Source organism: Zea mays, chromosome 2 (genome assembly GCF_902167145.1).
Source record: "Zea mays cultivar B73 chromosome 2, Zm-B73-REFERENCE-NAM-5.0, whole genome shotgun sequence".
NCBI lineage: Eukaryota > Viridiplantae > Streptophyta > Magnoliopsida > Poales > Poaceae > Zea > Zea mays.
Genome location: NC_050097.1, coordinates 28625387 through 28637769, shown reverse-complemented (window position 1 = coordinate 28637769; position 12383 = coordinate 28625387). Strand labels below are relative to the sequence as shown.

Sequence of the window (12383 nt, the reverse complement as noted above, 5' to 3'; positions counted from 1 at the left end):
CATATGGCCACATAAAATGTAGCCTCCCAATACTCATATGGATGGAGAAGAACTTGTAGCAGTAATTGTATAAGGAGATACCATATTGCATGCATCCAAGTAGACTCCAATCCAGGACCAGTTTTTACCTCCTATTCACAGAAGAAGAAACCATATAAATTAGATGACAACCAAAGAGGAAATATCTGGTACAAGCATACAACAGTAGTTCTAAATAAGCATCAATTCTTGTTCTATTTTCATCTCATTTAAATAAGCAACACAAAAGAAAACCCATTCAATCATACACTCCATAATTCAATTGTGGGATAATTAAAAAACAAATAAAACTACTACTACTACTTGGTGAAGTTGCGGATTCTATATATCACATACATAAAAAACCTTCATTTCTTATTGAATAGATATCCACCATACTGTTTAGCATGAAGTTACAAGACAACTTTTTCATGTACACAATTTTAAGCAATAACAAAAATATAGACAATAGCCAACTTTGAATCTGCTCTCAGAAACCACCAGATATATCACATTGCGTCAATAGGACTCATGAAGTCAAAATGATCATTTTCTTAGGCCCAATATCTTTTATTTACAACCACCTAAGTATCCTAGAAGAACCATTCAACAACAAAGATGGGACACAGACTGATAACAAAGACTCCTGTGAATTATCAAAGTTTGGCACGAAGTCAACCTGCCAAATAACAAGCAGCAACATAGAAATGATGAGATAAAGGAACAACATTGCACTCGCGCAACAACCATGTAAAGAGAATGACATCAGAGAAGTGAGTAAAAAGATATATTGTGTTCAGCTCCAGATCAGTCAAGAACATGGCTTCTGCTTTTTTTCTCAAATGCAACATATTGCTATATTGAAATTCTTGTTAAATGGTTATAGTGCTTAGTAAGAACAATAAGTGGTGTTTATTTCCATTAAAAATGTGTAGTGCTTAGCGTGTATGGTGGTGTAGTTACTCAGATAGCCTGCAAGTGAGTATGATTTAGAACTTTGGAAGGTCAGTTATGTGCTTGTTTTCCTATAAAAACACATAAATAAAAAAGGAACACTTTATCAAAATGTGATTTCCTATCAATTGGAGTTGCCCATCAAAGAAACATAGCATAACTTATAGACCATTTAATGTAAACAAAGCAATCAAATGTTTACTTATAAAAGACAGTCAATTATATTACTTTACTACAAATTAACATGTCAATAAAATGATAGCACAATGAGAAATGCAGATTCGCTAGAAACACTTCAAATCTCACCTAGGGACAACCCCGGAGAGAGGGATCACCCTCAACTGGCCGACTCTAGCTTTAGCGCAGCATGACCTCTCATCGCTATAAGTGTCGTTCTCCCTCGAAGAAATAAAGGAAACAATCTTCTCAATGCCGAGCGACAAAGCACCAGGCCCGGATGGCTTTACAGGTTTATTCTTCAAAGTATCCTGGGATATCATCAAGGAGGACGTTCTTGAGGCTTTTCACCAACTTCATAGCATGAATGGGGCGGATTTTCGTTTACTCAACTCTGCCAACATCGTGCTTATCCCAAAGAAGCCGGATGCTTTGACAGTGGGTGACTACCGCCCCATCAGTTTGATACACAACATCGCAAAAATCTTCTCCAAACTGCTTGCTAACCGGCTGGCCCTCTCCTCAACACTCTAATCTCCAAGTCCCAAAGTGCCTTCATCCAGAAAAGATGTATACAAGACAACTTCCTTTATGTGCATAACGTAGTTAGAAGACTACACAAGCAAAAAAATCGGCGCTCTTCCTGAAGCTTGACATCTAGAAGGCTTTCGACACAGTTAATTGGGGTTATCTCCTAGAAGTCCTCTAGACCATGGGTTTTGGCCCTCGTTGGCGTGAGTGGATTTCCATCCTTTTTGGGTCCACCTCGTCTCGAGCCCTCCTCAATGGCCGACAAGGAGCAAACATCCAGCACAGGAGAGGGGTTAGGCAGGGAGACCCCTTTCCCCTATGTTGTTCATCCTTGCCATTGATCCGCTGCAGCGTATCCTGAACCTTGCAGCCAGAAATGGGATCCTTTCCCCCATTCCGCTAACTACAGCAAAACTGAGGACTTCTCTGTATGCCAATGATGCTGTTATCTTTATCAACCCCTCTAGAGAACACCTCCTGGCGGTCAAAGACATCCTGCACGCTTTTGGTTGCGCCTCGGGCTTGGTCACCAACCTTGAGAAGAGCTCTATCCACCCGATAAGATGTGATAACATTGACCTAGACCACGTGCTCCAGTCGTTCCAAGGGACCCGGGGGACCTTCCCGTGTCGTTACCTGGGCCTCCAACTTTACACCCGGGCGCTCTAGAGAATTCATGTCCAACCTCTGATCGAGAAAATCCGGAACCGTGTGGCCGGATGGAAAGGAAGCATGCTCAATCGGGCTAGTCGTCTCACGCTTATGACTTCTGTCCTGTCTGCTATGCCCACATACCACTTGTCGGTCTTTCCCCTCACGACATGGGCCCGTAAACGCATTGATAGGATCAGCCTAGAGATGGCCAAACGGGCCGCCCGGCCCGGCCCAGCCCGGGCCCGGTGAAGCCTGGCCAAAAACCGGGCCGGGCCTGCTGAGCCAGCGGGTTTAATTTTCTGTCCAAGCCCGGCCCATAGCGGGCCTAAACGGGCCGGGCCGGTCTGTTTAGCACGAAAAAACGGGCCGAAAAGCGGGCTAAACGGGCCGTGCCGGGCTAGCCCGCCGTGCCTAGTTTCCTGTCCAAGCCCGCCCGCTTATTCTACCATGCTGGGCTCGGACCGGGCCAAAAAAGCGGGCTTCGTGCCGGGCTCACGGGCCTCGTGCTTTTTGGCCATCTATGGATCAGCCGCTCCTTCCTCTGGAGAGGAAAGGCTGAATCAAATGGAGGTCATTGTCTCATGGCTTGGCCACTAGTCAGCAAGCCCAAAACCCTAGGCGGTCTGGGTATCCTCAACCTCGACAAATTCAGCTGCGCCCTCCGGCTAAGATGGCTTTGGAAGAGCTGGACGGCAGAGGATCACCCTTGGAAAGGGTTTGATGTGCCTTGTAACCTTGCGGACAGGCTCCTCTTTAGCGCCTCCACCATCGTCACCGTTGGAGATGGCAAGACAACCAAATTCTGGCACGACAGTTGGCTTGATGGCATGGCGCCAAGAAACCTAGCACCACACCTCTTTGAGCTAGTCTCAAGAAAGAACAAGTCAGTTGCCATTGAGATCAATGACGGGAATTGGATTAGGTCGTTGCGAGGCAAGATTACCTCCACGGTACAGATCGAGGAATTCGTCTCCCTCTTGTTTAGACTCCATGATTTCCACCTCCAACCACAGGTGCCGGACTCCATTACCTGGAAATGGAACCCCCGACGATGTCTTCACTGTAAAATCAGTCTACAATGCACAATTCATCAGATCGTACAACCACATTAATTCTGATTTTGTTTGGCGGGCACGGGCAGAGCAAAAGTGCAAGATTTTTACTTGGATTCTTCTACAGGACAAGCTCCTTACTGCTAACAATCTTGCCACTCGGGGTTGGTCGCACCAACCATATCGTCCATCATTCCAAAGTAAATGTTTACCTTGTTGTTTTTAGATAGATTATCTTTTAAATTTATAGCATAATAAGGCGACCAGATTAAACAGTTTCATTGAACAAGTGACCTTAGGCACAATTTTCTGTGAAAATAGGACCGTAAAAACCAATCAAATGTTTACTTATAAAAGACAGTCATTTCTGTAACTTTACTGCAAATTAACATGTCAATAAAATGATAGCACAATGAGAAATGTAGATTCACTAACCTTAAAATCACCAAGAATTTTAAGCAGTCTATTTGAATCAGGACAACCATCCAAGAAGAATTCTGTGATGGCCATGTTATGGTGTGCCTGAAATTTCAAAATTGTGACATCACATGCAAGGAAAACAATTCTGATAGAAGAACTATTTCTTCTCAAAGCAAAAGAAGAAACTAGATTGATTTAAGCTAACGGTTGTCTTGTACAAAGACAATGAAAAACCATATAGTCCATCATTCCAAAGTAAATGTTTACCTTGCTGTTTTCAGATAGATTATGTTTTGAATTTATAGCATAATAAGGTGACCAGATTAAACAGTTTTATTGAACAAGTGACCTTAGGCACAATTTTCTGATAAAACATGACCGTACAGACCAGCATGGATGTTCAGTAAAACTGGGTGGTGGCATTCAAAAGGGCAGTTCAAGAAACAGCTACATGCACACGCACAGAGAACAAGACATGGTGAAGGTGAATCCATACAATCACCAACCCAAACGGATAAGAACAACCTAGCATTTTATATACTACATAATGAGATTTTCATGTGAAGTAAAAACAACACGATAATAAATAATTTATAGTTGGAAAATCATGACATTTTTTATATCTTTAAGATGACTAAGGTAGTGCCCAATAGAACAAAACATGTATTCAAAAGGAACCACATCATATATAGATTTAAAAAAAACAGAAACATGTACAATTGAGGCAGGTTTTATTGGGTGATTCAGATGTATCTTGAAAAGGAGATACCGTGCAATGAATCAAATTGTGTAACCAATTTTAGCTGCAGTACAACTGAGAAAGCTCAGGCGTCAGTAGCAACCTAAAAAAGCCTGATTTCCTGCACAACAATCTTGTTTAGAAGCAGAACATATGTGAAGGCCAAAGCATTAGTTTAGGAGTTAAAACTCACCAATGTTAACATTAATGATGGCAGGTTTGTCTCGATTTTGCAATAACTTTCTCTGGAAATTATCACAATCTATTTCTCTAGACATGGCACAATCTATTTCTCCAGACATAAGGATGTCAACTTTGACACAACCCATTATGTACATTCTTGCTGCTTTGAATACTGAATAGTGGGACTCACGAGAAGCATACAATATTCCATTATGGAACACCTCCCCTCCTGTAAAACAGTTTATAAAGATGATTAAGAGCAGAAGTGATATTTCACGTAAACAGTGAAAGTAGCAAAATATTTCTCAAGTATTACTCCCACCTCAAAAATGGGTCATTCATAGGATTGATCGTATCCGGCGAAGTTTTCTTTGGAAGGGTGATGGCCCAGAGAATTCAAGTGGTGGTCATTGTCTAATCAATTGGCAAGTCACAGCGAGACCCAAGTCTTTGGGAGGCCTCGGGATCTTAGATTTAGAACGCTTCGCACAGGCACTACGTCTGCGTTGGATGTGGTACCGCTGGAAAAATGAGGACAGAGCCTGGGTGGGTCTGGACATTCCCTGTGATAAAGCTGTTCAGGACTTATTTCATGCCTCTACGGTGGTCACAGTGGGCAATGGCAATAAGGCATTGTTTTGGAAATCCAGTTGGATCTCTGGGATGGCACCTCGTCACATTGCACCATCTCTTTTCAGAAAAACGAGACATAAGAATATCACGGTCAATAGGGGACTAGAGGATAATAGATGGATATCCAATATCTGGCCGATTCAGGAAGGTACTGAAATTCAAGAATTGATGGCACTGTGGGAAGCCATTAGTGACGTTGTAAGGGACGTTGCAAATGAAGATCAAATATTATGGCGCTGGACTGCCAATGGCGAATACTCTACCCGTAGCGCATACCAAGCTCAGTTCAATGGAAGCATGTCTAGAATCAAAATTGAAGCAATATGGAATGCAAAAGCGGAGCCTAAATGCCGTTTTTTCGCGTGGACGCTCCTACATGAAAAGATCCTCACAGCTAACAGTTTGCAGAAGAGGGGATGGGATCACAACCCTATTTGTCCTCTTTGTCACATAGATCCGGAAACCCCGAGTCACCTGTGCAAAGATTGTAGTTACTCAAAAAGCATTTGGCGGACTTTGTTACATTGGACCAATCTCAACTCTTTAGCAAACCTAAACCATGATGGCCAGTTACACGCTTGGTGGAGAAGATATAGACTCAGAATTGATAAGCTAAGACGAAGGTTATTTGACGGGCTAGTAGTCTATTTTTTGTGGAATATTTGGAAAGAAAGAAATAGACGAATTTTTCAAAATTCCGGGAACGATCAACTTGTCGTCGCCCATCAAATCAAGGAGGATGTCTTACAATACAGTGCGGCTTTTTCTATCTTTTGATCAGAGAGTTCTTTAGTGATGGTTTTTTCTTAGGGTTTTTGTTTTGGTTCATTTTTTTCTCTTCTTTTCGCTCTCTTCTTCTTTTTTCTTGAATTGACTGTAGTTGGTACCTTGCTTGTCAGTAGTCCCTGTATTCGGTTTTTCTCCTTCTATTAATATATTCGGCAATCCTCTTGCGGTCCTTTCGAAAAAAAGAATCCCATGCAGATTTCCTTTTGTACCACAGTTAGTAATATATCCCAGTACTCATCATTTTCTAACTCCTAGAGGCGAGCAAACCAATCCAGCACTCAGCCACTGTTGACTCCTGCAGAACTTAGTTCGTATCAAATGGACGGACGTTGAAACTATAAAAACACGGGATGACTGCTTTCAGTTTTCGACTCTAATGGGTGACTGCTGAAGCTCCTCTGACGATGGCGGCACGACCTTAGCTCGCGGGGACACCTTGTCCACGAACGCCTAGACAGGCGCTGAGGCGCGTGAGCACGTTCGAGGACCCGTCGGGCGCCATTGCGTCCCACGCCGCCGCGCTCCACCTCCTGGCGCTGGCGAGCATCTCATCGGCCACGGGCTCCGCCACGTCGGCGTCCACCGCCTCCCACACGGCGTCCCGCCGCAGCGGCCCGCGGAGGCGGACAACCATCTTGAGCTCGTCCACCAGGAACTTGGCGTCCGTGCACTGGTCGCCCCACACGGCGTCTGTGCACTGGTTGCCCCAGTCGAAGGAAACAGAGTAGGGGGAACGAAATTAGGAAATCACTCCTATAGATCTTCTGATGCTCCTTGGAGAAGCTGCTCGTGGCGTACTGCCCTATCTCCATGGTCGGGCAGCGGCAAGCGCTGCGGGCGTTGGTCTCACAGAGTGAGGGGTGGGGCCACAGGGGGCGGTTGGGAGGGCGGGGAGATGATCATACGACTGGGGCGAGACGGAGGCAGTGGAGGGGGTTGTGCTCGTCGCCGTCGCTGTTGGCTATCACGGTCGAGAGAATGGCTTGGGGAGGGGATGGAGGTGGAGGATGCGTCGGGGCGGAGGCGTTGAGGGGAGAGCATCACGCGCGGGGAGAGCGGGCGCGGTTTGGGGCTGGGGTGTCGCGGGGCGGATGCAGGCGGAGGGGGCACGGTGAAGCATTATGGACACCTATATTGGGTCCTTGCAGAGGAGTAGAGATTCAATGAATCAATAAGAATAATATAATTGTTCACTCAACTGGTATTTAATACGGATTTATTTACCACGGGAAATACGTTTTGCTAATTACAGACAGTAAGTCACAATTGTTCCGTTTCATTTACACTTCCATTTCCACCGAACGTTCTATGATCACGATCCAAGAAAAACATCCACTTTGTCATTCATCGCCCTCGACAGAAACTTCATGCAGATGGGAGGCTTCACCTTGGCAAGAGCAAGCACTGACTGAGGTAGAACCCATATCCCATCACCACAGATCATGCCGGAAGCAATCGCAGGCGCGAACGTGTCTGCTTTGGCTCTGTCCAGCCTTTGCCACACGAACAGTATCACTGTACCAACGAACATGTCCACGGCGAAGTACGCACCGATGTAGAAAGGTATCGCCATCGCCATCGGGATCGGGATGAACCTCGACACCTTCTTGGGCACCAGGTCCCTGATCAGGTTGATGACGATCGCTGCAGCGAAGAACACGTAGCAGAGAGTGAGGCAGTTCTCGGGAAGCGAGGAGAAGCCATCCACGCCGAGCACTGCCATGCTCCGGAAGACAACGGCGTTTGGCGCAGGGTACTCGCTGCCAGCGACGCCGATGTTGCCGAAGGCCTTGTAGAAGAGCCAGAACACGCAGGGCGCAATGACGCAACCCATCGCCGTGCCGATGACCTGGCTGATGAACATCGACCTCGGTGAGGCTAGTGTCAGGTACCCGGTTTTGAAGTCCCCCATCAGGTCAGCAGCGGTGCCCACAATGTTCATCATCACGCCACAGGCAGCCAGGCCTGCAAGGACGCCTCCATTGGAGGCGCCCACCCATGCACCGAATGCGAAGATCGCGAGCTTGCCGTAGGTGGTGACCAGCGACCAGTCCGTGAGGCCATTTCCGTAGGCATTGCAGAAGGCGAGTATAGGAGCAAAAATGTAGGCCACCAAGATGTGGTACCACTTCAGCTGTGGGAATATTTGTGGGACAGTACCGATAGATATGGCGGCAATGGCGACATAGCCTCCAAGTGCAGCGTACCAAGGAATTTGATCTTTGAGGAAGTGTTCGTTGCGCCGCTCTTCGTCGTATGAGGTAGGTGCGGTGCTGGTAACTGTGCCATCGTCAGAGATGGGAAGTGTGCTAGCGTTAGCTTTTCTTACTTGAGATCTTAACGAGACCACGGTGAGGATGAATATCTTCAGGAAGTTGTATAGACCATCCCCGAGAATCAAGGCAATGGCTATGAAGACCTGAAATAAACCACGTAATTTAGTACGTAACTTAGAGAACTGAGCCCTCAGCAAGGAACTAGCACAAAGCATATTTGTACCCGGTAACCTTGCATTCCGTGAAGACTGTTGTCGTCGAGATCAGCGGAGAACCAAACTCCCTTTTTCTTGGCTATGAGCGGCCACATTATTCCCCATGAGAGGATAGCTCCCAGGAGAATGGATACGTTGACAATATGTGAGCAAATCATTCCCACCCCAACATACGTAGGAGAGAAATCAAAGAAAAACCTTGTCGAACAAAAAAGAAACAGTCAATTAGGAGAACATTAAAAAAAAACAATGCTGTACAGAACTGAAATCAAACCAGAGTTTGGATATAGATAGAAGGTAGCAATTACTTGTTGTCGAAAGCTTGCAGGCCTAGTGATGGAAATTTTTGGAATCCACATTCGTCCGGGTTAGCAGTATAGAACCACTGGAAGAAACCCCAAACGAAGCTAAGGACGAAGAACGTGCCCAGCTTCTTTACTTGCTTCCTGTAAAACGAACCAAAAAAAAAAACATCGATAAACGTGTCAGTTTACGTCCTAATATAGGATATAAATGGGAATTTTTACTGTATATTCACCGTGCGAGCTTGGCACCCTGGGGCGTATGAAAGCCGTTTATAAGGTAGGCTGTGGCAGTGCCACTGGGATAAGTCAGCTTGTAGTCAACGATCATAATCTGAATAATCCATAGTGATTTTGTTAACATGGCGCCGGCATGATAGACCAGAAAAGAGGATTGGATAGAGTTGGACCTTTCTCAGTGGCACAAGACCGAAGAGTCCGATGAAGCTAACAAGGAACAGGAAACCGATTATCCATCCAAGTTGTGGATTCTTTATATTTTGAGCATTGTTTGCCTCAGTTACCATGGCAGCAATTTTATCACTCATGGCTAATAGGTAGTTACCAAAGCCCCCTGGAATATCAGTATGCAAAACAAAAAACAGAGAATAAGCCTATAACAACTTTAGCTTGTCTAGAGTATGATCTGCATATGACATATTAAGGGTAGTTTGAAGTGTGTGCTAAGGCAATGCTAGGAGAGAGAGAGAAAGAAAGAAGGTTCAATGCGCTACAGCGCAAGTGCTAATTTAATTAGCAAGAGCTTGGCAGATTTTGCACCATGTGCAAATAACAGAAAAAATGATCTTCTCAGTTCTCACTTTACAGGTTACATTTAAAAAACCCTTTTATCATCTTCATTCTTAGTATAATAATATGTAGCTCTCATATGCGTTACAAGAAGAAAAAATACCGTGTACTCTGTATTAGCCGATGGCAGATGGAAATTATTACCGTGTGAAAATTCTTGTTAGGTGCAACTAGAAAACAAAAACAATAAAAAGAACAATTTATCCACTGGTTACAGCTTTTTGAACAAAATACATGCCATGATATATTTGGGATCTGTTTGAAAGCACCATAATTTTCAAGAAACCATATTTTATCTCCAGTTTCTAGAAACTAGTTTATAAAAAAACTAGGTGAGGGTGTTTGAAACTTTGTTTCTATTTTTTGATACACAATGACTAGTCTACTCTTCCTCTATTTTAAAAACGGTGTCAATAAATATAAATTTCGTGAAATCAACAAGGGCATGACGCAATTAAACGGACAAATTTTGGTTTTAGCTAGAGTAGGCTAGTTTCTATAAATTGATATGTTTGAAATCACTTCAGTTTTTATAATCCAATTTCTAAAAATAAAGGTGTGCTTTCAAATAGGCCCTTAGATGACAGTATAGTCGATATGCATGTAGTGGAAAAGCATAGTATCCACGTCCATCCTTACTCGATAAGCCGTGTTGATATCAACAGAGCTTTTGGGTCTTCTATGATGTGAAGTCTTATACAAGAAAAAAAAAGGTTCATATTGTGACAGCTGGATGAAAGACAATTATTGTCTACAATTTGTCTGTCATTGTTATCAACGGTAGCTTACTAGTCCAATTGACCGTTTAGAATTATCAATTGCATTAGCGAATAATCTCCGGTAGTTTTAATAATAATAAAAGACGTTGCTTCTCATCCTCTCATGTAATTAGTAAAGTAAGAGAACACGCGCGGTTCTCCTTCTAAGGTGTGTATACCATACTAATATACTACTCCCCTCCGTCCTACAATATTTGACCTTCTGGGCTTCTATATGCTCGTTCTAAATTAGTTGGCATTCCAAAATTTTATTACATAATATTCCTATTTTTTCGACAGATCTCTATCGTTGCTTCTTTTCTCTTGTCGTTTTCTAGCTAAAATGTTACTCCACTTGTTTCAAAATAGTAGTCGTTTTATAAAATTAGTGAATTCATATAATTTTTAATGTAAGTGTTATATATATATATTTATTTATTTATCATCATTAATCTGAATACATATATAAAAATTAAGAGCTAAAATGACTACTGTTTTAAGAGTAAGTACCTATTATTGGACGAAGGGGGCTACCCGGATTACTTATGAATTTTTCCACTTCCATGATTATCCTATAGTATGCTTTCACACAGTTCACACTAATTTCTTTATTCAGCTGTATCGGCATATTTTTTTTAGAGATGCTGAAGCTATGTCGGTACAAGAACCTTTGTATCTAGGGACCAGGATACTGGTCGTGAACACATTTTTAGTAAGGAATTTTCTTAATGGAAGCACAAACATAAGCAGCAATAATTCATTTGAGGAAAAACAAAGAGAAGGAAACCAGAACTCTGATGATCTGATTTACTGCAATAATTCTAGTCGATTGTTTCTCTATTCATTGCGTATTTGTTGATGAAATAAACCACGACCATATGTATACAACACTAGCGCATACAGAATACTCTGAGAAAGTGTGAAATTTGTTGATGGTAGAGATGGGAAACAGCTCGGTTATTACCGCTGAACGAGAGGCCGTAGGAGGCGACGACGCAGGTCTGGATGACGGTGTTCTCCTGGCGCGTGAAGGGCTGCCGGAGCAAGCCCACGCTCTCGATGGCCTTGGTCCAGAGGCGGACGAAGAAGAATCCGAGGAGCCCAGCGGAGATGTTGAGCGACGGAATGATCCCCGTGGTGAGGTTGAGCTTCATCACGATGACGCTGAACATGACGGCCAGGAAGAAGCTGACGACGAAGGCGCGCAGCGTCAGCTGCTCCCGCCACGACGGCACGGGCTGGTCCGCGAACGCGCGCTCCACGGACGACGACGACGGCGCCGCCGCGGCCGCCGCCTCGTCCTCCTCCGCGCCGGCCCCATACGACGCCGTGCGGTCGTCGCTGGGCTTGCCCCGCCGGCGGAGCTCGTTGGCCTCTGCCATCATCTCCATGCCCTCGGCCCCGTTCAGGCCCGGGGCGTCGCTGTGGTGCGTTGCAGTGGCCATCAGGTCAGGTCCGGACGGCGCGAGAAAGGCGGACCGCGGAGGTGCGCGCGTGCGGCGAACTGTGTGCTCCCTTCCCGGCAGCCAAAAGCGCACGCGGGCCGCGGAATTTATAGGACGGGTTCTGGGGTTAATTGGTTTGGCTGGATGCCATATTGCTGATATGCGGTTATATAAAAGAGAGAAGATAGGTATATACATGGATGTGATCGTAATCTATAACTAACCCATCATAAATCACAATAGAGAGACGTAACTCTCTCAGTCTCTCTAATCTAGGAATAGACGTAACAAACTGTGTTTTTATCTAATACCTCCCCTTTAATCTAAACGTCGTGGAAATAAGTTCAGATTGTTTCTGAAATGCTTAAATGCCAGAGTACGAAGCGCCTTTGTCATGTTGTCGGTCACTTGATCCTTCGACGATATG

The 12383-nt window shown here is 44.5% G+C and overlaps 2 protein-coding genes across 2 annotated transcripts; both read right to left on the bottom strand.

Moving 5' to 3' along the window:
* Positions 1–6510: 6510 nt before the first annotated feature.
* Positions 6511–6962, bottom strand: LOC109944140 (cinnamate beta-D-glucosyltransferase-like). Its single transcript, XM_020548811.1, is given in 3 exon segments — positions 6511–6627; positions 6629–6840; positions 6902–6962. Coding segments are annotated over 3 exon segments (390 nt in total).
* Positions 6963–7349: 387 nt separating this feature from the next.
* On the bottom strand, positions 7350–12122 carry LOC103646192 (probable metal-nicotianamine transporter YSL13). Its single transcript, XM_008670914.4, has 6 exons — positions 11476–12122; positions 9354–9517; positions 9180–9277; positions 8950–9087; positions 8650–8839; positions 7350–8569 (listed from the first exon to the last, which is right to left on the bottom strand). Exons 1-6 carry the CDS (start codon positions 11954–11956, stop codon positions 7463–7465), a joined length of 2178 nt encoding a protein of 725 aa, XP_008669136.1. The 5' UTR covers positions 11957–12122; the 3' UTR covers positions 7350–7462.
* Between the last annotated feature and the right edge of the window lie 261 nt (positions 12123–12383).

Bases quoted from the DNA above. Each gene is read 5' to 3' on its own strand.
- LOC103646192 (XM_008670914.4), bottom strand. From the start codon at position 11,956: ATGGCCACTGCAACGCACCACAGCGACGCCCCGGGCCTGAACGGGGCC. The intron at 9,518-11,475 runs GTAATAACCGAG...CTGATATTCCAG, and splicing joins CTACGGCCTCTCGTTCAGCG to GGGGCTTTGGTAACTACCTA. The intron at 8,840-8,949 runs GTAATTGCTACC...TTGTTCGACAAG, and splicing joins CTGCAAGCTTTCGACAACAA to GTTTTTCTTTGATTTCTCTC.